The sequence below is a fragment of the Gymnodraco acuticeps genome, unplaced genomic scaffold (assembly GCF_902827175.1).
Source record: "Gymnodraco acuticeps unplaced genomic scaffold, fGymAcu1.1, whole genome shotgun sequence".
In the NCBI taxonomy this organism is placed as follows: domain Eukaryota; kingdom Metazoa; phylum Chordata; class Actinopteri; order Perciformes; family Bathydraconidae; genus Gymnodraco; species Gymnodraco acuticeps.
In genome coordinates this window covers 6,301-31,431 of record NW_022992061.1, presented here as the reverse complement: position 1 = coordinate 31,431, position 25,131 = coordinate 6,301, and the positions used below count along the sequence as shown (strand labels likewise).

Here is a 25,131-nt window from a genome sequence, read left to right as displayed (position 1 = left end):
CAGGTGCTGTGGTCGATGTGTAGCAGGTTGTGTAGCAGGTTGTGTAGCAGGTTGTGTAGCAGGTTGTGTAGCAGGTTGTGTAGCAGGTGCTGTGGTCGATGCGTAGCAGGTTGTGTAGCAGGTTGTGTAGCAGGTTGTGTAGCAGGTTGTGTAGCAGGTGCTGTGGTCGATGTGTGGTGGGAGGGTGGGATGAAGCTGATAAGAGGTTTGCTGGCCTTTAAAAACGTAAGGAAAAGCACACAGTGTGCAGAGAGACCAGCATCAGGACTACAGGTAATACTGCACTGTTCATAATAATAATAATATCATTAAAATGTTCCTGTCGTTTTGCTTAGAACAGCGTTTGTGCTTACCTCTTCATGTCTTCAAAGTAATCTGAGCACGGGGAGCATCTGTTCTTTGTCGAGCAGCAGTTTTCCCGTTTTATCAAACATTGTTTTTGGGTCTCAACAACCGGCATGTTTGTCACTGTTTTGCGATGGCGTGTTGCACATGTCAGGAAAAGCTAAAGCTTGAACTGCAATGCAAACATCTGGATGCCAGCTACACATAGTGAGCTGATGACATGTTTGTATAGACTCTTCTCTTGATAACAGTTTTAAAGATACTGTAAAAGCAACAAGACATTAAATAGTTTATAGGAAAAAAACGACTCGAACCATTAAGGTCAATTGCAATGTTGTATACACCTGCTAAATAAATCATTAGTAGTTTCAAATGAATTTCTTTACTATCATGTAATTACATGTATCTCCTTTTCTGGACCTTAAAAAGGGACTCTTATACCTGGGCAATGATATTTGATCCTTTGATCTCAGCCGAGGAAGGTTTTTAAACTCATTATTCTGCAAAGTAAGTCTGCAAGTCAATGCTAGTTAGCAGAAATGTCCTCTTCTCCTACCCTAGGTCTTTGCTCCTGCACAGCAGACTAAAAGACAATAATAAAGAATTTGAAGTTGTTGAATTCCAGTTTAAACAAGAATCGTGTTTTTATTAATTAAAGCTCCAATGTGCCCTTTATTAAGGATTACGTTTTTAAATCGGTCTTTAAAAATGAATATGCGTTTTTCAAAGCAAATATGAAAATGTATGTTAAAGTACATGTTTGAGGGTTTCATCCTTCTCTGTCCAACACTGACACACGTCTGAAATGGCAGAGGGAGGGGAGACAAGGTGCATGTTGCGAAATTGCCAAATTTGACCCAGAGTCACCCAAAACAATTCTGCTGGGCCTCCCCAGACCCGAACACCAAATGATACACTTTTTTTTTAGAGACCTTCAGACTTGGCTAAAATTGTCAAAATAATGTTGGTAGTGTTTAAATAGCCTCAGTGGAGGATATCATGAAGCCTCGTTCCGATGCAAAAACTAGAGCGTAGTTATTATATCATTTTCACTTGAAACGGGTCACGGGACACCCGAACACAACATGAGGCTGATGACAAGTATTCTTACTTTGAGAAAATATATCTTACTTTTTCTTATTAAAAAATGCTATCTTATATTGAGTTAGAATGAACCAGTAACAAGTTAAAGTATTGGTTTGCATAAATTCGCGGCATGGATCATAATTATTTTTTCTTATTTTAAGAAATAAACCATCAAACAACTTCTCAATTTAAGAATCTGATTAAATGACACCAATTTTTTATTTCATAAATATGTATTCATTGTCGAGAACTGTCTATTCACTTCACACATTGAGACCATTGGAGGTGTGTGGCGCAGTGGACTAGTGCGTTGGTGCTCGGATCAGGGGGCACAGGTTCAAACCCCACTGCAGTCAGCATGTCGTCGTGTCCCTGAGACGCTTCACCCCCAAGTGCTCCTGTGGGGATTGTCCACAGTATTAAGTATGTAAGTCGCTTTGGATCAAAGTGTCTAACAAATAATGTAATGTAACTGTGGTATACACCATTTTTAAACTTAATTTAAGATTTACATTCTAAGTTTAAGACAAGCTTTCTTTGCTAATTATAAATCTTAATTTAAGAAATACATTCTTAGTCAACTCAACCAAAACACTCATTTTAAGTTATTCTTTCTTAAATAATGCAGGAATCATTGCTTGTAATCTTAATGCCTGTTACGGTCTTTCAGTAGCTTGATTTTAATTCTAGTTTTATGAATTCTAGCCAAGCTAATGTGGCTCACCCCGTTGGCAGATTGTTTTGCTTGATACAGGAACATCTGACTTGATTCAAGATTATTTAGCTTGTTTTTGGAAAGGCTGTTTTTGCAGTGTGGTTGGAGCTTTCCACACCATGTGTGTGTTTTGAAGGTTAAGAGATACAAAAGTAAATGGAAACCCAGCTCAAACAAATCCAGCTGTTACCAGATTAAAAATGCACACTCTTTCCTTTGACGATGAAGACAACGTATTTGGCTAAGCTGGAATTGTGTATAAAACAGCAGGAAGTAAAGGGCGTCTTATCTAGGTGATTGTACATGTGTGCACTATTTAACTATTGATAACTTTTTCATAGTAATACTAAAAACATACCTCAAAGTGGTTAATGGGTTTTATTACGTTTTGTCAAGGTAAACTTGAGAGTAACACAAATGATTAAGTGTGAATAAAAGATTCCACTTTACAGTGGATTTAACATAGGCAGAAAACTAGTAACGGTTTTTGTCAAAGTCATCTCATTTGCAGGGCTATGCATTCACTTGTTTTGCACATATCACCGGTGCTCCAGAGTTTACAAAATTGTAACACAAGTATACAAATATAAAGTAATTCCACTGTAGTTTTAGACTCACTCTGTGTTGGGGGGACCACAGTCCACTACGTAAACTGCCATTTACTATTAATGGAATATGAATAAGTACTGAAAAAAATGTTTAACTATTAAAAAAAAAGAAATGTTTATGTATTTCTTTTATAATTGTTTGTGCCCATAACATGGAAGCAGAAAGTAGTCGTGCTAGGCTCCCCTTTATGGTCCCACTGAATCCAAGTAGTTACCATACAAACTCCCTAAACTACCACGAACAAGATGAAGCAGGAAATATATAGCCTAATATTGATTAGTCGGTGACCCCACATGGAAACCATTTTAGCAGTATAGGAAAATGCCCATAATGACTGAAAAAATGGCAGAATGATGGATCAACCAGTCAAATATTCAGTTTTTAACACCAGCTTCATTCTTAACCTGTTAAGCCCCACGGTCCCTTCGGCGGGTCCGAAACCACAACATCTGCAAGCAACAGTGTCTGAGAGCTTCTTAAGATTTAATAAACTAGGAATGTTATATATCCATGCAACCGGAACAAACTCAGCTAACTGATGATTGTTTTGTTTTTAGTAAAAAAAAAAAACTGAGCCTCTGAATTAGCCCTGAAAGAAGAAATGCTAACGCCGTTATCACAGAACTCACGATATATCACACCCTTATTACTTATCGTAACTGCACATCCAACCCATCGATTAGCATCGTGAGATTACACAGAATCCATAGGTATCTGTATCATCACTCCATGATCAGAACTCGCGAACTTATAAACAAAAACAGACATCACAACACGTGGCATTAGGTACCTTTGTTGTTGTCTCGTCAAAAGTTGTCTTCAATGGCATTAAAACGTTAAAAACGCTGCTGAAGGTTAATCCATAGGTTAATCCAATGGGTCTGTGTCACTTTGAAATCATTTCTGATAATCCATCAGCAATAAACCTAGATTAAAGTTTTCAGATTTCAGAGCGTAAAATAGGTTTCGCTTTGGGCAAACTGCGTGTGCATAGCCCCCACTTCTCAATGGTAACGTTGGTGTGTATGTGGAAATCCCCCTTCGATTCTATTGGCTCTAACGGTTCAAAAGAGATGTCAATCATCAAAATCAACCAATGGGTTTCAGAGAAAAGGCAAATACGCCCATTTCCACCCAAATGACACGAGAGGTGGAGTTTATTTTGCTAAATCTCTCTAAAAAGGTCAAATGTCACTTGTTTTGCATCAATCTTGATACAGGGTACGTATTATATGTTGTACTTTGGATTTCTAAAGCTTTTAGTCTACCTTACCATCATCCAAGGGTGGTTTTCATAATAAGTAACAAATATTGTTTGGACGGACACTATAATTTACAGTTTTTTACTATCTGAATTTTCTTTAACATAAAAAACATCTATATTGATTCTGACCTGAAACTCCAAACTGAAATGTTTATTGGGAAAATACTGAATGTTCCTTCTATATCAGGGTAGCACATGATAAGAGAGGCCCTACGTAGCTGTGTACGTAGCCGGATGTAAGACTACATGGATGACGCTCATAAAACACTGTGTTGAAGTCATGATAGCTCTGTTCCTAAGATTGGCATGATGACACAGCTCCTAGAGAGGCAGGCATATGACTCTCATGTTTATTGCTTACGAAGGCCTTAGCTAATCTTAACTTAACTAAATAGTATTCTTCCGTCTTGTTGACTGTAACACCCTCTCTTGTAGAATATCAAGGACTCTACTTAAGTCACTCTTTTGCCCAATGCAACCTGATGTATGTGATGACCACTTCCAATCTTGCAAGGATAATAAAGACATGTATCCTGATATTGAAGATCAAGCCGGTGACCAGTGATATTTTTCTAACGTGTTCATCTTCCACAGCTTCTGCAGCCATGGCCTCCTGTTCTCCGCTCCTGCTCTTGGTCCTGTGCACTCTGACTGTGGCTGAAGCCCAGCTCAAGGTGTTTGACATGCGGGCCAGCAAACTTCATTCAAGCTTTCTGGGAGTTCCGGATGCCTATGTCAAGGTGTTTTGTGGATCTGCCACTCTGGGTGAAACATCAGTTCGCCACAACGAAGCAAACCCCTGGTGGGAGGAAGAGTTCACTTACTTCAATGCCCGAGTGAATGACACGATGAGGCTTGAGGTTCGTGACTCTGACATCTGGATCGATGACGTGCTTGGAGTCTGCCAGCAGCAAATTAAGCTGGGAACCCATCAGCATGAATGCTTGCTTGAAGAAGGTGGCTCCCTTCATTACACCTACTCCCTCTAATAATTCAGTCAGTAAAACTTCAAAGATGTATCTGACCATAAGTCTTTACATGCAGCCTTTGATTCTCTCGGACTGGCTCTGAGAAACAAACAAATACATTTGCAGAATATGTTGTTCTGGTTACTGCCATATAGCATCTTTGGCTATTTGTCCCTGTTTCAAAGGTGATTAACGAAAAATAAAGAGTGCTGAAACAACTGAAATGAGTTTCATGTAATTTATCATGATATTACGAGTATATAAATGAATGATTCCATGTTCCATATGTTCCATCTCTAACCTTCAAAACATGTTCTTTGATAGAAATACCAGATATTTTGTTATTTAGACTCAATTAACACTTATAGTTTCATGTCTTGTTATGTGAGAATAGATCATATTTGTTAAGTGTTATTATGGGAGAATCACTGTTCTTGTGGTACTGCTGCCTTATTAGGCCCTTATTGAGCAGAGCATATTAAGACCAAAACTCATGTACAACAACTTCCTGACTTGCAACAAATCAGCACTAATTAGAGGGTTATTGAGCAACAACTCTCAACTAATGCCTTATTAAATGTAAAATAAGGTCATGTAGAATAAGGCATTAATAAGTGTTTTATAATGACTAATAAAGAGCCAATATACTGCTAATATGCATGTTAATGAACCACTAGTTGATGGTGAATGTGTGTACCTTAATATAAAGTGTTACCAAAAGTTCTTTAGCCTTCCCAAACCTGAGCCTCACGCGCCGCCTATGTGTTTAGCGTGGTTCTACAATCAGAGAGTTACAAGGGTCTGTAAATGCAAGGAAAACAATTGGCCACAGAAAATCATTTATATCAAAGTTATATATGTTTACACGTATAAATCATTGGTCAAAACAGGGCTACATTTGATTGATTTATAAAAGGTATATGTGGTAAAATGAAGAGCCGTTTGGAGCCGAAAGAGTCGGCTCTTCTTCGTGAGCCGAGCCAAATGATCCGGCTCAATAAAAAGAGCCGGAATTCCCATCAGTACCACACACATATGGGGCACCACCCCAGCTTCCATCCCAGCATCCACCCCAGCTCCACCCCAGATCCACCCCAGATCCACCCCAGATCCACCCCAGCTTCCACCCCAGCTCCACCCCAGCTCCACCCCAGCATCCACCCCAGCTTCCACCCCAGCTTCCAACCCAGCTCCACCCCAGCTCCACCCCAGATCCACCCCAGCTTCCACCCCAGCTTCCACCCCAGCTCCACCCCAGAATCCAACCCAGATCCACCCCAGCTTCCACCCCAGCATCCACCCCAGCATCCACCCCAGATCCACCCCAGATCCACCCCAGCTTCCACCCCAGCTCCACCCCAGCATCCACCCCAGATCCACCCCAGATGCACCCCAGCTTCCACCCCAGCTTCCACCCCAGCATCCACCCCAGATCCACCCCAGATGCACCCCAGCTTCCACCCCAGCTTCCACCCCAGCTTCCACCCCAGCTTCCACCCCAGCTTCCACCCCAGCTTCCACCTGCAGGCTCGGGGGATAGTTATCTAATCATCCCTCAATGTTCTTTGTAAATCTGTGGAGTGATGAGACCCGAGCCTAGATGCCAAACTGAAACTATATGCTGCTTCTAATAAAGATATTAAGAAACACGTGAGATGTCTGACTGAAATATAATGTTTCCTACGAAAATATTATTTAGCCTGACTCTGTGAATCTGTCTATACAAGTGTTGCTAGGAAATAGTAAGGACATCATTGTGTACAGAGAAAAGGGGGGCGCGCAATACAGTTTTATTTGTTTGGTTTTATGGGGGGTCATAAATCAATCATCAATAGCAAATATTTGACAGACCACGTCACTTTGGTATTTATGACATGTTGAGTGATTGATTTATGACCCCCCCCATAAAACCTTAGTCCCGCCCCTAAATCCCTTTGATGTGACAGGTGTCAGTGCACCTGTTGTAGTGACCCCTAATAAACCATTGTCTTTACTCTTTTATGACTTGATTGTTTAGCTGGTTAGGGTTTTATTGCCCCCTCATAAAGTATTGTTCCTAAATAGGGGGGTAATAAGACTTTATTGACCCTTTGTCTGTGCACCTGTTGTAGTGTCCTCCTAGTCTCCCATTGTATTCAATGACGATGCATGACTTGTTTTGGTCACCTGTTGTTGTTGTAATGCCCTCTATAAGGTAATGTTCCTTAATAGAGGGGTAATCATACTTATTGAACCTGTGTCTTAATAGATGCTTATATGACATTTAAGGATGTCTTATGAAGTTGTCTAGGTAGGTAATAATACTTTAAAGACCCTTTGTGTTAATATAGCGGTTAAAAGGGTATTCTTAGATAGTTTCTTCTTATTTCCCCTCCACCCCTACTGATCTGCGTGACCCTGTCAGGTATCAGATGACCCCCCCCCCCCCCCCTCTTTCCTGTGTCATGCTTAGTCCCCTGTGTCTCTAGCATCTTTCAGATAATCTAGTTCCTTTCTCACAATATCCCTTTAACTGCCAGCACCACCATTTGGTAGAGCACATTTTGTGTCTTGATATCTTTTTTGAAAAAAAAAAAAAAGTGTAACTCCATCTGATTCAGCCAGCTCTACCCTTTGGTTGGCATGTTATGCACAAAACAACCTCTAGATGTCACTGTGGTTCGAACAGAAAGCCCTTCAGCTAGCTTCAACTGAGAAAGTTGGCAATGCTAAAAATCCCTGCTGAAGAAATCACTCTTTTTGGTCAACTTTTGTAATGTAACCATATCCTTTTTGACATATGTTAGTGGCAGGGCACTGACTGAACATAATTAGATAACTTGATGCACAAAAAAAGTTTTAACAAGGGTATTATTATTTTTTGGAAAATCTGCTCAACCAATCGGTCGAATTGACCTTTTATGATAAGCTAGCAATAAGACTTTTTCAGAGTTTCAGAGATGTTTTCCAATAAAATATGGTAAATAAATGGCTAGATTCATGGTAATATTACTAAATCTAGTACTGCCTTATGAGTCTCAGAGTGAAAGAGTGATAATCATTTATAAAGCACCTTTCATGCATGGCATTCCGCCCAAAGTTGCACACAGAGGAGCAAGTTAGGCCAACACAGGATATAGACATTTGCTGTTAGGCCAGTGGTTTCCTGTTAGGCCAATTCAGCATATACAGTAAGATGAGCAAGTATTTTTGTTATCATGAAAAACACTTTACTAGACTTTTTTTCCATTTTTTTTTTTACAATTATAATTAATTATCTTTTATGAATATATCTGGTTGTATATATTGCTCATTTTCCATAAAAGAAACTAATGTATTTGAGTTTGTGTTTTATTTGAGTTTAATGCATACAAATACTGTACTGTATATGATGATTGTTGAAAATGTACTTTTACCATAGCTCAACCAGTTGGTAGAGGCTCATAAAAACAAAACTGTGTGGTCAGTCAAATAAAATAAAATAGTTTGTGCTTATTTGTGGCCCATTTGATGAGAAAATGCAAACAGAGCCCCAAAGGACGGACGATGTAGCTCCAGCATGTCTCCCTAATATGCATACTTCCATAACCTCGCACATCGTGAGACCCCGGGCCCCCGGACTTAAGCACTCCCCCACGGACTAAACCCAGATGATCACACCCTACAGAACCTCATGCCCCTGGAAACCCTAAAAGGGGGGTGGATTTTGCGGCGCTTTACCGTCCGCATATCAGCATCCATATTCGGCCTTCTTAAAGTTAAAGTTCACACTTTAACTGTTTTGTCATATTTCGTCTTTCCACGGGTGGGTGCGCCTGGCCAAGCTGTGTACCCAAACGTAAGCACTCTCACTCTGACTAAACACATAAGGACATCCGGGTAAGACCTTAGTGCCCCTTAGTGCCCCTGGTACTCCATGTCGTTAAATGAGCTCAGTAATGTACTGCACAACATCACATGGGTAAATGAGCTCCGTATTGCACTGCAATATCACATTTGGTGTATTTCCAAAAAACTGTGAAAATACACCTATCTCCGTCATGTCATGCAAAATATAATTCTTCCGACCGCCAAGCACCGGCACGTGGACCCGGGGAGGAGGCCCTCCGATGGCGGGTCAAATTTGCTGATACCACAGCTGACGGCTGGACACTAGCCGTAGAGGAACACAGGACCAGGCAGTTCCCTCTTTGCAGACAAGCATATGTGGTTGTTACGCAGGATTAAACAGGTAGCCTGTGATGAAGTAGGGTCGACCCTATATCATGTGAAGCCACCGAGCCGTGGTCCCCGAGGGAACTGGTGCCCGGAGCAAGGCCAATTGCTGAATGCCGCAGCCGACTAAGGCCGCTATGCAACAGTGGAGGAATAGAGAAACTGATGTTTGCCTGGCACTCCGCGGCGGAGTGGGGAGGTGGAACTTCCACCCCGCTGCGGAACCCGTGGTGGGACCCCTGAGTCAGACGGTTTGTCTTGGAAACGCTTCATATCGGTCGGGCCGGGAGGTAAGAGACATGCAGGGTTACCCCCACGCAGCACACCCTCCCGGCCATCAGAGTCGAACCCGCAGTTCGGAGGAACCGACAGCAAGAGCACCGGCACGAGGCCGGGCCAGCGGAGGCCCTCCGATGGCGGGTTGCGTTTGCCATTCGATCAGTGAGGTGAGAGGAGAAGAACGCAGCAAAAATGGACAAAATCCATTAATGTACGGTCGAGTTGGGGGGGGGGGGAACGGCTGGACAAAAGCCGTCGGGGGGGACCCAGGACCGGGCAGTGCCCCCGGTAGAAGGAACCGGGTGAAACGGGCCAAAACAGAAATAAAAAGAAAAAGAATCAGACAAAAGGGGTGAAAATGTAAAAAAGTATCCAAAAATAGTGCCTCATAAGGCGAGTAGAGTCCCCTGACAACTCTCCTTAGTCAGAGTCAGAAAAAAGTATGAGTTAACTTTTTGGAGAACCATAAAAAAGGGGGGAAATGGAAAAAAGTATCCGAAAATAGTGCCTCATAACCCGGGTAGAGTCTCCTGTCAACTCCATGTCATTCCTCCACAGGCAAAATAGTCAGATTCATGTGTTTGGAGAACCAGGGAAAATGGGTGAAAATGAAAAAAAGTATCCGAAAATAGTGCCTCATAACCCGGGTAGAGTCCCCTGACAACTCTCCTCATATTCCTCCAGAGTCGGAAAAAGTTTGAGTTAACTTTTGGGAGAACCAGAGAAAAGGGGTGAAAATGGAGAAATTGTATCCGAAAATAGTGTCTCTTAAGGCGGATAGAGTCCCCTGACAACTCTCCTCACATTGCTCCAGAGTCAGAAAAACTCTAAGTTAACTTTTGGAAGAACCAGAGAAAAGGGGTGAAAATAGAGAAATTGTATCCCAAAATAGTGTCTCATAATTCCCTGACAACTCCCCTTGCATTCCTCCAGAGACCAGTTCAACAACTTAAAGTTTGGGAAGAACCATACTGGGGGGTCTTCATGCAACAATTGTATCCGAGCCAAAGCACTCATGTAGCGGACACATTCCTCCATGATGTGAAACAGCCGTTTTTCTCTGAATCCTCTCAAAAACCGGGTTTCCGATTTCGTGCAGATGGTAGCTAGAAAAACATGAATGCATTTTTTTTTGACGGAGGAGGGGAGGTCTCGATTCCCCTCTCTGCTGTAAGTTGCAACGGGGGAGTGCAAAAGTGTCCGTGGCTTCAGCCCGAAGTGCCGAAGGGTTGGCCCCTTTCTCTGTTGGTACTTAGTCATTTTTTCGAGAATTTTTTTTAACTTCATTTTTGATTATTTTAAGATATAATTGACCGTTTTCTTTACTTGTTTCATCTTTCCATGGGTGGGGGCGCATGGCAGGTCGCCTATGAGCTCCCAAATTCGGCCTGGAACCTCCAGGAATTGTGGGCTATAGTGTTAAAACGCCTGATTAATATGTTAGTAATGCTGGCAGCAGGTTCACTGCTGTTAGCAGGGTCTCACACTCACAGGCAAAGGCAAAGGCAAAAGGCAAACAGGTTTTTTCACACTTCCAGGAGAGAGAGTAAGAAAACCACCTCTCTGTGGCCCTTCAAAGAGCCCCAAAGGACGGACTAAGCAGCTCCAGCATATCTCCCTGACATGGGCAAACAGGTTTTTTCACACTTCCAGGAGACAGACCACTAAAACTACCTCTCTGTGGCCCTTCACAGAGCCCCAAAGGACGGACGATGTAGCTCCAGCATGTCTACCTAACATGCATACTTCCATAACCTCGCACACCGTGAGACCCCGGGCCCCCGGACTTAAACACTCCCCCACGGACTAAACCCAGATGATCACACCCTACAGAACCTCATGCCCCTGGAAACCCTAAAAGGGGGGTGAATTTTGCGGTGGTTTACCGTCCGCCCATCAGCATCCATATTCGTCCTTCTTCACGGCACCCCCCTGTGCTGGAGGTTCACACTTTAACTGTTTTGTCATATTTCGTCTTTCCACGTTTGGGTGCGCCTGGCAAAGCTGTGTACCCAAACGTAAGCACTCTCACTCTGACTAAACACATAAGGACATCCGGGTAAGACCTTAGTGCCCCTTAGTGCCCCTGGTACTCCATGTTGTTAAATGAGCTCAGTAATGTACTGCACAACATCACATGGGTAAATGAGCTTCGTATTGCCCTGCAATATCACATTTGGTGTATTTCCAAAAAACTGTGAAAATACACCTATCTCCGTCATGTCATGCAAAATATAATTCTTCCGACCGCCAAGCACCGGCACGTGGACCCGGGGAGGAGGCCCTCCGATGGCGGGTCAAATTTGCTGATACCACAGCTGACGGCTGGACACTAGCCGTAGAGGAACACAGGACCAGGCAGTTCCCTCTTTGCAGACAAGCATATGTGGTTGTTACGCAGGATTAAACAGGTAGCCTGTGATGAAGTAGGGTCAACCCTATATCATGTGAAGCCACCGAGCCGTGGTCCCCGAGGGAACTGGTGCCCGGAGCAAGGCCAATTGCTGAATGCCGCAGCCGACTAAGGCCGCTATGCAACAGTGGAGGAATAGAGAAACTGATGTTTGCCTGGCACTCCGCGGCGAAGTGGGGAGGTGGAACTTCCACCCCGCTGCGGAACCTGTGGTGGGACCCCTGAGTCAGACGGTTTGTCTTGGAAACGCTTCATATCGGTCGGGCCGGGAGGTAAGAGACATGCAGGGTTACCCCCACGCAGCACACCCCTCCCGGCCATCAGAGTCGAACCCGCAGTTCGGAGGAACCGACAGCAAGAGTCCGGCACGAGGCCGGGCCAGTGGAGGCCCTCCGATGGCGGGTTGCGTTTGCCATTCGATCAGTGAGGTGAGAGGAGAAGAACGCAGCAAAAATGGACAAAATCCATTAATGTACGGTCGAGTTGGGGGGGGGGGGGGGGAACGGCAGGACAAAGGCCGTCGGGGGGGGACCCAGGACCGGGCAGTGCCCCCGGTAGAAGGAACCGGGTGAAACGGGCCAAAACAGAAATAAAAAGAAAAAGAATCAGACAAAAGGGGTGAAAATGTAAAAAAGTATCCAAAAATAGTGCCTCATAAGGCGAGTAGAGTCCCCTGACAACTCTCCTTAGTCAGAGTCAGAAAAAAGTATGAGTTAACTTTTTGGAGAACCATAAAAAAGGGGGGAAATGGAAAAAAGTATCCGAAAATAGTGCCTCATAACCCGGGGTAGAGTCTCCTGTCAACTCCATGTCATTCCTCCACAGGCAAAATAGTCAGATTCATGTGTTTGGAGAACCAGGGAAAATGGGTGAAAATGAAAAAAAGTATCCGAAAATAGTGCCTCATAACCCGGGTAGAGTCCCCTGACAACTCTCCTCATATTCCTCCAGAGTCGGAAAAAGTTTGAGTTAACTTTTGGGAGAACCAGAGAAAAGGGGTGAAAATGGAGAAATTGTATCCGAAAATAGTGTCTCTTAAGGCGGATAGAGTCCCCTGACAACTCTCCTCACATTGCTCCAGAGTCAGAAAAACTCTAAGTTAACTTTTGGAAGAACCATAGAAAAGGGGTGAAAATAGAGAAATTGTATCCCAAAATAGTGTCTCATAATTCCCTGACAACTCCCCTTGCATTCCTCCAGAGACCAGTTCAACAACTTAAAGTTTGGGAAGAACCATACTGGGGGGTCTCCATGCAACAATTGTATCCGAGCCAAAGCACTCATGTAGCGGACACATTCCTCCATGATGTGAAACAGCCGTTTTTCTCTGAATCCTCTCAAAAACCGGGTTTCCGATTTCGTGCAGATGGTAGCTAGAAAAACATGAATGCATTTTTTTTTTACGGAGGAGGGGAGGTCTCGATTCCCCTCTCTGTTGTAAGTTGCAACGGGGTAGTGCAAAAGTGTCCGGGGCTTCAGCCCGAAGTGCCGAAGGGTTGGCCCCTTTCTCTGTTGGTACTTAGTCATTTTTTCGAGAATTTTTTTTAACTTCATTTTTGATTATTTTAAAATATAATTGACCGTTTTCTTTACTTGTTTCATCTTTCCATGGGTGGGGGCGCATGGCAGGTCGCCTATGAGCTCCCAAATTCGGCCTGGAACCTCCAGGAATTGTGGGCTATAGTGTTAAAAGGCCTGATTAATATGTTAGTAATGCTGGCAGCAGGTTCACTGCTGTTAGCAGGGTCTCACACTCACAGGCAAAGGCAAAGGCAAAAGGCAAACAGGTTTTTTCACACTTCCAGGAGAGAGAGTAAGAAAACCACCTCTCTGTGGCCCTTCAAAGAGCCCCAAAGGACGGACTAAGCAGCTCCAGCATATCTCCCTGACATGGGCAAACAGGTTTTTTCACACTTCCAGGAGACAGACCACTAAAACTACCTCTCTGTGGCCCTTCACAGAGCCCCAAAGGACGGACGATTTAGCTCCAGCATGTCTACCTAACATGCATACTTCCATAACCTCGCACACCGTGAGACCCCGGGCCGCCGGACTTAAACACTCCCCCACGGACTAAACCCAGATGATCACACCCTACAGAACCTCATGCCCCTGGAAACCCTAAAAGGGGGGTGAATTTTGCGGTGGTTTACCGTCCGCCCATCAGCATCCATATTCGGCCTTCTTCACGGCACCCCCCTGTGCTGGAGGTTCACACTTTAACTGTTTTGTCATATTTCGTCTTTTCACGTTTGGGTGCGCCTGGCAAAGCTGTGTACCCAAACGTAAGCACTCTCACTCTGACTAAACACATAAGGACATCCGGGTAAGACCTTAGTGCCCCTTAGTGCCCCTGGTACTCCATGTCGTTAAATGAGCTCAGTAATGTACTGCACAACATCACATGGGTAAATGAGCTCCGTATTGCCCTGCAATATCACATTTGGTGTATTTCCAAAAAACTGTGAAAATACACCTATCTCCGTCATGTCATGCAAAATATAATTCTTCCGACTGCCAAGCACCGGCACGTGGACCCGGGGAGGAGGCCCTCTGATGGCGGCTCAAATTTGCTGATACCACAGCTGACGGCTGGACACTAGCTGTAGAGGAACACAGGACCAGGCAGTTCCCTCTTTGCAGACAAGCATATGTGGTTGTTACGCAGGATTAAACAGGTAGCCTGTGATGAAGTAGGGTCGACCCTATATCATGTGAAGCCACCGAGCCGTGGTCCCCGAGGGAACTGTTGCCCGGAGCAAGGCCAATTGCTGAATGCCGCAGCCGACTAAGGCCGCTATATAACAGTGGAGAAATAGAGAAACTGATGTTTGCCTGGCACTCCGCGGCGAAGTGGGGAGGTGGAACTTCCACCCCGCTGCGGAACCCGTGGTGGGACCCCTGAGTCAGACGGTTTGTCTTGGAAACGCTTCATATCGGTCGGCCCGGGAGGTAAGAGACATGCAGGGTTACCCCCACGCAGCACACCCTCCCGGCCATCAGAGTCGAACCCGCAGTTCGGAGAAACCGACAGCCAGAGCACCGGCAAGTGGACCGGGGGAGTAGACCCTCCGATGGCGGGTCGCGTTTGCCATTCGTTCAGTGAGGTCAGAGGAGAAGAACCCGCAGTTCGGAGGAACCGACCGCCAGAGCACTCGCACGAGGCCGGGCCGGCGGAGGCCCTCCGATGGCGGGTTGCATTTGACATTCGATCAGTGAGGTGAGAGGAGAAGAACACAGCAAAAATGGACAAAATCCGTTAATGTACGGTCGAGTTGGGGGGGGGAACGGCTGGACAAAGGCCGTCAGGGGGCACCCAGAACCGGGCAGTGCCCCCGGTAGAAGGAACCGGGTGAAACGGGCCAAAACAGAAAGAAAAAGAAAAAGAACCAGACAAAATGGGTAAAAATGGAAAAAAAGTATCCGAAAACAGTGTCCCATAAGGCGGGTAGAGTCCCCTGACAACTCTCCTCACATTCCTCCAGAGTCAGAAAAACTCTAAGTTAACTTTTGGAGAACCAGAGAAAAGGGGTGAAAATGGAGAAATTGTATCCGAAAATAGTATCTCACAATTCTCTGACAACTCTCCTTGCATTCCTCCAGAGACCAGTTCAAAAATATAAAGTTTGGTAAGAACCATGCTGGGGGGTCTCCATGCAACAATTGTATCCGAGCCAAAGCACTCATGGAGCGGATGCATTCCTCCATGATGTGAAACAGCCGTTTTTTTCCTGAGTCCTCTCAAAAACCGGGTTTCCGATTTCGTGCGGATGGTAGCTTGAAAAACATGAATGAATTTTTTTTGACGTATGAGGGGAGGTCTTGATTCCCCTCTCTGTTGTAACATGCAACGGGGGAGTGCAAAAGTGTCCGGGGCTTCGGCCCGAAGCCCCGAAGACTTGAGCTTTTTGGAGCCCCTCCTCTGATTGTTTCTCGTTTTTTCGAGAATTTTTTTAAACTTCATTTTTGATTATTTTAAGATATAATTGACCGTTTTCTTTACTTTTTTCTGCTTTCCACGGGTGGGGGCGCATGGCAGGCCGCCTATGAGCTCCCAAATTCGGCCTGGAACCTCCGGGAATTGTGGGCTAAGCTCCATAAACTGACAAAGTCACCCAGAAATGTCACTTTTATAGCCCAAAAATATATAATACAAATACATTTAAATAGTAAAAGGTACAATTGTGCTCCGAATTATCCTGAATTTGATTTATATAGCCCCATGATAGTGAATAAAAATCATTTTCATGGAAAAAATTGTTAAAACGCCTGATTAATAGGTTTGTAATGCTGGCAGCAGGTTCACTCCTGTAAGCAGGGTCTCACACTCAAAGGCACCAAGGCAGAGCTCCAGGGTGATGCACAAGGCTTTCATACCCAGCAATACGTGTTTGAAAGCTGGGGAACAGTGCTGTGAATACAGGGAGAGAGCAGCCAGAGAGAAGCGGGCTCTGAGAGCCACAGAGCGCACCCACAGATCTCCTTGCAGCGCGTGGCTCTTGCACCCAGACTGCACCCAGAGAACAGGCTGCTTCACAGCACTTTACAAGCCAGGAAAAGTGATTGAATCCTGGGTATACATGTTTTAAATAGTCTGATACCTCCAGGGTTCATCACCGCATTTTACAAGCAAGGGAAGGTGCCTGAATCCTGGGTAAACATTGTTTAATTGTTTAAGTGTTTTTAAATGTGTGGAACAGTGTTTTGTCACTTTCAAAACTCTCCCGTCATTGACCGGAGAAATTGGGTCGATGTTGTATTCAATCTGACCGTTAATATTCCAGTGAGACTAAGTACGTACAATGACCGGAGTGATCCCATGTTAATTTTGTCCCAAAACCGGAGCATTCCCTCACCCATCAAAAGAAAAATAGTTTCAATAAACACAAACAAAATACGAAAAAGGGCAAAGTATTATTGCAATGTAATTACATACACGCTATATCGCCCCCCTTGACAGTGAAACGCCACGCGTGAGGCTTAGATTATTTCCTTGTCTCCTTTTTTCAGCAAAATTATATCGAGAGCAACAGGTGTGAGTTAAACCAGAGGTTCTCAACTGGTCATGCCTCAGGACCCACTTTTTTCCTTCGTCAATAAATCGCGACCCAAAGATATACAGTGGGGCAAAAAAGTATTTAGTCAGCCACCAATTGTGCAAGTTCTCCCACTTAAAAAGATGAGAGAGGCCTGTAATTTTCATCCTAGGTACACCTCAACTATGAGAGACAGAATGGGGGAAATCACATTGTCTGATTTTTAAAGAATTTATTTGCAAATTATGGTGGAAAATAAGTATTTGGTCAATAACAAAAGTTCATCTCATTACTTTGTTATATACCCTTTGTTGGCAATGACAGAGGTCAAAGGTTTTCTGTAAGTCTTCACAAGGTGTTCACACACTGTTGCTGGTATGTTGGCCCATTCCTCCATGCAGATCTCCTCTAGAGCAGTGATGTTTTGGGGCTGTCGCTGGGCAACACAGACTTTCAACTCCCTCCAAAGATTTTCTATGGGGTTGAGATCTGGAGACTGGCTAGGCCACTCCAGGACCTTGAAATGCTTCTTACGAAGCCACTCCTTTGTTGCCCGGGCGGTGTGTTTGGGATCATTGTCATGCTGAAAGACCCAGCCACGTTTCATCTTCAATGCCCTTGCTGATGGAAGCAGGTTGTCACTCAAAATCTCACGATACATGGCCCCATTCATTCTTTCCTTTACACGGATCAGTGGTCCTGGTCCCTTTGCAGAAACACAGCCCCAAAGCATGATGTTTCCACCCCCATGTTTCACAGTAGGTGTTCTTTGGATGCAACGCAGCATTCTTTCTCCTCCAAACACGTCTACTTGAGTTGTTACCAAAAAGTTCTATTTTGGTTTCATCTGACCATATGACATTCTCCCAATCCTCTTCTGGATCATCTACATGCTCTCTAGCAGACTTCAGACGGGCCTGGACATGTACTGGCTTAAGCAGGGGGACACGTCTGGCACTGCAGGGTTTGAGTCCCTGGCGGCGTAGTGTGTTACTGATGGTAGCCTTTGTTACTTTGGTCCCAGCTCTCTGCAGGTCATTGACTCGGTCCCCCCGTGTGGTTCTGGGATCTTTGCTCACCGTTCTTGTGATCATTTTGACCCCACGGGGTGAGATCTTGCGTGGAGCCCCAGATCGAGGGAGATTATCAGTGGTCTTGTATGTCTTCCATTTTCTAATAATTGCTCCCACAGTTGATTTCTTCACACCAAGCTGCTTACCTATTGCAGATTCAGTCTTCCCAGCCTGGTGCAGGTCTACCATTTTGTTTCTGGTGTCCTTTGACGGCTCTTTGGTCTTGGCCATAGTGGAGTTTGGAGTGTGACTGTTTGAGGTTGTGGACAGGTGTCTTTTATACTGATAACGAGTTCAAACAGGTGCCATTAATGGGGCGAAGCCTGCGAGCTAGTTCAGGCAGTCAACTCATGCACTTATGCTGCATTCATACATAACGCCCCCTTGCCACTCTACAACCAACCAGAGTCTCCTTAATATGCCGCTCTATTTAACCTGCCAGATCTCTCTCCATGCATTGCTTGCTGCTGCTATTGCTGCAGCTACCTCTACGTCGCTGCTGCTTGACTGCTGCGTTCACTTGCTATTGCTGCGTTCATTTGCTATTGCTGCGTTCATGTTCCTGCTGCTGTGTTTCATGTTGCTGATGCTTGCCTGCCGGTGCTGTCCTTGCAAATGTCTATTGCAATCTCCGACTCTGGAACCGAATCATCATACGCAAGAAGCCGTAAAAAATGCCTCATTCCCGAAACACAGGCTAGCTCAGAGCATGGTTCAGACGCCGCTGGAATGAACCACAGCTCCCGCACGACACACATTCAGGTGTCCCTTCCGTCCTCATCTGGAGTAACTTTTAATATCCTTTGGGCAAGAGGAAGTCCCGAGTTCTACGCCAGCTCCGGTAACAACCCCTCTCTTGTGTGTCAGCTAAGAGTCGCACTGTCTCTCGGTCGGTGGGTATTTAACCTGTTAAACCCCGAGCCTGTTTTTCAGGTTTCAGGCTCGAAAATGACATTCCCAGAACAAATGACTATAACTTCACTTCTAAAAGGTTTATATGAATAATTGTTGTTATCAAAGCAAGGTTACATCTGTGAGTTGGATGTAGAAGTGTCAGAATCAATATAGATGTTTCTGTGTCAGAGTAAATTCAGATGGAACATAGCAAAAAAATGTAAATTCCTGTCTCCGCCTAATGAAAACTCATTACTTATAGTGAAGACCAACCTTGAATGATGGGTTAGTAGCCTAAAAGCTTTAGGAATCCAAAGTATAACATATACCCTGTACCCTGTATCAAGATTGAGGCAAAACAAGTGACATTTGACCTTTTTAGAGAGGTTTATGAAAATAAAGTCCAGGCGGAATAAGCTTTGGGCACATTTGGGCACATTTGGTTCCATCAGTGCCATTTGACCTTTTTCAGGTACCAGACTATAAAAATCATTGTATTACATTGAATCATCACTATAGGTATTCATTCCACCCAAAAATAAATAAATATATATTTTTAAAAAAAAATGTTTTTGTGTGTGTGAGTGTGTGTACTAGGTGTGTGTAAATGTAGGTGTGTGTGTGTATGTGTAGGTGTGTATGTGTAAGTGTAGCTGTGTGGGTATGTGTAGGTGTGTATGTGTAAGTGTAGCTGTGTGTATGTAACTGTACCAACGCACTATACAATAAAACCACACTGTAGGTCATTGTGTGTAGGTGTACTTGCACAATTTAAAAAAAACAGAAACATAGGTAACATTTGACTCCAACTGGGGCAGATTTATTTCAAACATTTTACCAACACACTATAGGCATGTAAAAACAAACATTTTACCAATGTACTATACAATAAAACCACACTGTAGGTTTGTAAAAACAACAAATATTTTACCAACACACTATACAATAAAATCACACTAGGTATATAAAAACAACACGTTTTTTTTTTTTTTAAATAAACACTCGCAAAACGTTATACCTACCTGAACTTTATACCTACCTGAATGTTCCAGTATTTAGGTCGTGCCACTCCCTGAAACAGTTCTTTTTGACAGTGAAGCACAGAGGGACCTGGCACTTCCTGCAGTACACAGGTGTCTTCACCCTTTTGAGTCCAGCATCTAGGCCCCTCCTGCAGTTCTTCCTGACCTTGGTGGAATCTTCCCCATAATACTCGGACATGCATGTGAGTGATGGAGGAGGGGGTGGTGGAGGTGCAGGGCCTTCAGCAGGGCCTTCAGTAAACTCCAACAATTCTGCAGCAAGCTGCTCCCTGAAAGTCTTCTGGGTGTGTGGCTGTGTCCTGCTGGGGTCACTCCTCATCTAACAAATGTGGAAAAACAAAGAGATTAGATTAATTCACTGGCTTATACTTATAGGATAATATTGGACTATAAATGAATAATATTACACAAAATAAATAAGTAAACACATGTATATTCATTCACTGGCCATTCATTTAGAAAATGTAACTCCAAAAAGACAAGTAACACTATTTAGCATTTTGGCTAATCATTCCTGTTGGCTAAGCTAGCACTGTGACGCAGTTCCACCAAACACATAAGTAATATATAAAAACAGAGAGATTACATACCTTTCCCGTGGTGGAAGTTCAACATCCGAGTCACTACTGTCCGGATCCAGGTCTGGCTGGAGGAGATCTTCATCATCCGACGAAGAGTCATCTGGTATGAGCTATCGTCAGCTAGCATCTCTAGCACCTGCTCGCCTCGGTGGTGAAGCTCTCCCTTCTGGCTGCGTAATGCGTAATGGAGCCGGAGCGGGCGTAGTTTATACTACGCAGGATCATATCTTTGGAAGCCATTGGTCGATTTGGATGATTGACACCTTTTCTGAACCGTTAGAGCCAATAGAATCGAGTGACAGTTAGTAAGTCCCGCTAAACAGTTACGTCAAGTAGAGAGAGGTTTGCGTAAACAGCACGTGAGACAGCATTAGCTCGGGACTGCGAAACTTTATACCTACTCTGCTGCCATGAATGTAATGATAGATTATCAGGAACAATTCTAAAGTGACCAATAGACAATGGATTAACCTTAAGAAGCGTTTTTATTCCCTTGAACACGAGTTTTGATCACAAAACAGCAACGGTAAGACATAATTATTGTTATGGTTTTGAAAACTGTTGTTTTTTTTCTTCTCTGTTCTGGCTGCTAGCTCAGTGAGTTTGTGTCCTACAGTGATGATAGTTATAACAAAAATAATCTGTGGAGTATCAGCTTTCAGATGATATGTAGTTTGTGCAGAAAATATTAAGTTTTAAAGATCGTTTTTGCTAGTTAGCACCGGAAGTAGCATCTGCCCGTTTTAGCTAAGGGCTAATGCTAACGCTTCTTGTGAGACTTGTGTTGTGTTTCGGTAAAAATGGTTCGTATAGTCAGTTAGCTGAGATTCTTCTCGTTAATCTGGTATAAGGAATTATTATTATTAGGGAGGAAAGTTCCAGGCATTTAACAAAACTAGAAGAGGAGAGATTGGCTTTGAGTGAGACGAATGCCAACATTACTGCTGAACTTGACTCTGTGAGAGCACACAAACAGGCAGGGCTAGAACAGTTGAGACAAGCACTGAACGATGTTCAGGATATGGTAGTATTACGGAATGAGCAAGATAAGAGCCATGCAGATGAGCTGGTTAGACTTCAGTCTCTGACAGTGAAAGAACACGAGGAAAATTAAATCCTGAAAAAAGTTGTGGAAGATCTTCAGAAGCAACTGGAAGAGTCAAGGATGCACATCTTGATTCAGGAGGACCTAACAACAAAGAAGGAAGGGGACATCCCAGAGTCTTCACTTGATGAGGATGAGACCAGAAGTGTGTGGCGTTATCGTCCTAAAGGTCCACTAAGATTTGCTCTGCAAGTTGGTGTCAGCGCTTTAATGACTGTCACCGGTGGTATCATTGTCTTATCGCTGGATGCCTTCAACTCAGACTGTAACGGCAACCAGTCAAGCTATGTATGCAGCCTGCTAACGTCATTCTGCAACATCATGCATACAGTACCCCCTCCCTTCTAAACAGCTTTAGCTCAATTATTTGTGTATAAATAGAAATGATCAATATAATGTGAGATGTATTGATCATTTATATTTATAAATGAAGAGTACGGGTGCTCCCCGGTGCTCCCGTTTTTTCCCGCAGACACACACATGAAAAAAAATGACCAGAGTGATGCTAAGAGAACTCCTTAAGACATGAGCAATGAGAGCTTCCCAGAGTCCTCGCTTGCTGAGGCTCGGGGACCGGAAGTTTGTGGCGTTGTTGTGCTCAGGGTCTACTAAAGGTAGCTCTGTGAGTTGGCATCAGCGTTTTGGATGTGACTGTTTTCGCTGTAATCATGGCCGATTATTTGTTTATAAATATATATGATCAATATAATGTGATACTTATATTTATAAATGAAGAGGCGGCGTGATGTTCCCAAGCCAGTATGGGTTTACGCCGGGTACTCCCGTTTTTTTCCCGCAGACACACATTAACAAAGAAAAAAGACCACAACAATGAGAGCTCTGCGAAGGCAACTCCTAAGGACCAGAGCCATAATATTAGCAAAGTGTTTACCACATTTCGTGAAAATCACAGTAACAATTAAGAATTAAAAAATAATAAAGACAAGTATTTACACCACATTTAAATGTAACAAGACAATGAACCTTAACAGCTGAAAAACGAAAACACTTGGGACAATGATAATATGAGAATACATCGCAAACTACAGCGTATAATACTTTAAAGTGGAGGGCTGTGCAAATATAGTCAGAGAGCATGTATTAAGAACAGTGGCGAGCCGTGACTTTTATACCTAGGCCCTCTGACCCCCCCCCTTCCCTCGAAAAAAAAGAAGAGTTATTACGTCTCAGCGTATACTTCAGCGGAATATCAAAACAGTGGTCCGGGGTGCAAAACGCATCAATGACAGCGACCCTCTACCACACAAAACAACACCATTTATATAAACACCTTCCATGACAGGGCACCCACAGCCAAGTAACAATTACAAATGAATTAAGTCGGCACGGCGACCCGCATTGAAAATGACTTAGGCCTACCTTTGATGATAAATCACTTAAACACAAAGTCCATCCTCCTGTCCTTTTGGATGAAGCACTTGCGGGTCATTCAGCTGATCCTTTGCCACTCCAGTTTATCATTGTAACTCAATCTTGAAAATAACTCGGTTAATAATTTCGCAACGATGTCCTCACTATCACTGAAGTGAGCCCATTTAGAGGGAAGATATGATTGGTCAATTGTGCTGTCATTTGACATTACTCTCTCGTTGAGTTACTATAGCTGGCCCTCTGTGAATCTACAGAGGGACCAACAAGCTCTCCCGTCTTCACATAACTCGCAGAGACGGTATTTAACCCTTCACATTACAACAGAAACTGAACAGGCAGATTCGAAGGATTTATTTCTTTGGAAATATTATTTTAATTTAAATACAATTAAATCAAGTTATTTTGGTAAAACTAATGAAAAATGTAACAACAAAAATATATTAAAAAAATATTTTTAAAAAATGTTTTTTTTTGTAATGTTTTCAAATATTATTTTTTAGAATATCTTAGGCCCTCACAGAGGGCCTAGATGGCCCTGACGGCTCGCCACTGATTAAGAAAACATGATGTGCATTAATGTAGTGCATAATGATTGTGGGATTGTGGGTTTGTGTGAACCGGAAGGACTCACCAGCAGTGACAGTCACACTGAGTGATAGTTTGATAGTATTGTTATTTGTTAAATTAAGATTAATTGACGTTTCAAGATTGCCTATAATACGTTAAAAAAATGGTAAAGATCTAAGCTCTGGCCTCATCACTCCAACATTGAGGACTGATGATTAAACACCTATCCCATCAGTGGCGGCTCCAGAGTATTTTTGTTGGGTAATCTATGGTAGGGATAACCCATACAGTGGAGGGGCTCAAGTCAGTAGGTTCAAGGTTCAAGGTTCTTTATTTTGTCATACGAACATAGCTACAGTGTAGTTATGCAGTCACAATTCTTAGGTCACAGGCTTCTCCAACAGTGCAACACAATAACACAGATAAACAGAAAAATATAGTGCAAGTAAATAGTATTATGGTAACCCTAACCCTATCCCTACAAAATAAAAATAGTTTAAATAAACACAAACAAAATACGAAAAAGGGCAAAGTTGGAGAGGAACCAAAAGACATTCCGACTGGCCAAAACAGTGTTCCCCGGAGCGACCCTCTATTTCCCACACATACAATACTCATCCTCCTTACCCCTCACACATCAGTACAACCTGGACATCATCAATAACACCCGCTTCACTGACGCAAAACATCCTGCAGGCTTCTCGGACGACATCTTCACCACCAGAGCAGACATCATACACTAGTTCCCAGAATCAGCCTCACTCGTTTTCCACAGCTGGCTGCAACAACTAAAACTGAATTTCTGAATACTCTCAAAACCAACCCGGGACACACCACAATCCCATTCACACAACACCCACCACACCCAGACCTGGGGTGGAATTCACCATCAACCGTTCTTAACTTATCAAAACTGTTCACCCCCTCTGCAGCCCAACAACAGCTACTGCAGAGGGGCATCACATTCGTCCCCCGTCCCTCCGCTTTTGACGGGGAGGAACTTCATAGGGACCTACATAAGTACCACAGACGTCCAGTCTCTTCCCAGCATACGAACACCCTGTGATGGGACAGGGTTTGGTCCGAATATTTATCCTGCCACTGGCCATTTTCAGAATGATGCCTCTTTCCTCCAAGTTCCGCACTGCATGTTTGTGCTTAAGGTGCTTGTTCAACGCCAGATAGAAGAGTCTGCACACCGGGCATTCGGACGACATCCTTCCTAAAACACAATGAATTTTATTAAAATTCTGTTCTGTTTCTCCATTTATATGCGTTAAAGTAACGGGTGATTGCAACTCTGGGTCCGATGCTTCAATTCATGGTGCACGGACCAAGGGAGGACTTGGGTTACCCCGGGTTAAATGGTCCCACCTCCGCACCAACGCGGGGCTGGTGATGGCAACATTGGGTCCGATGCATCAATTCATGGTGCCCCGACCATGAGAGGGTTTGGGGCGCCCCGGAACCAGGCAGTACCCCAGCAGGAAAAACGTTTTATGGTCAAAGGAGGAAAGAGTGATATAACCGGGGTAAAGCAAAGAAAGTGTCCGACAATAGTGACTTG

At 43.8% G+C, this 25,131-nt stretch overlaps 1 protein-coding gene across 1 annotated transcript; it reads left to right on the top strand.

Moving 5' to 3' along the window:
* The first annotated feature begins 231 nt into the window (after positions 1 to 231).
* On the top strand, positions 232 to 5,211 carry LOC117537074 (perforin-1-like). The gene is made up of 2 exons (XM_034202250.1): positions 232 to 273; positions 4,614 to 5,211. The coding sequence occupies exon 2, from the start codon at positions 4,625 to 4,627 to the stop codon at positions 5,006 to 5,008; it is 384 nt and encodes a 127-aa protein (XP_034058141.1). The 5' UTR covers positions 232 to 273; positions 4,614 to 4,624; the 3' UTR covers positions 5,009 to 5,211.
* Positions 5,212 to 25,131: the final 19,920 nt, after the last annotated feature.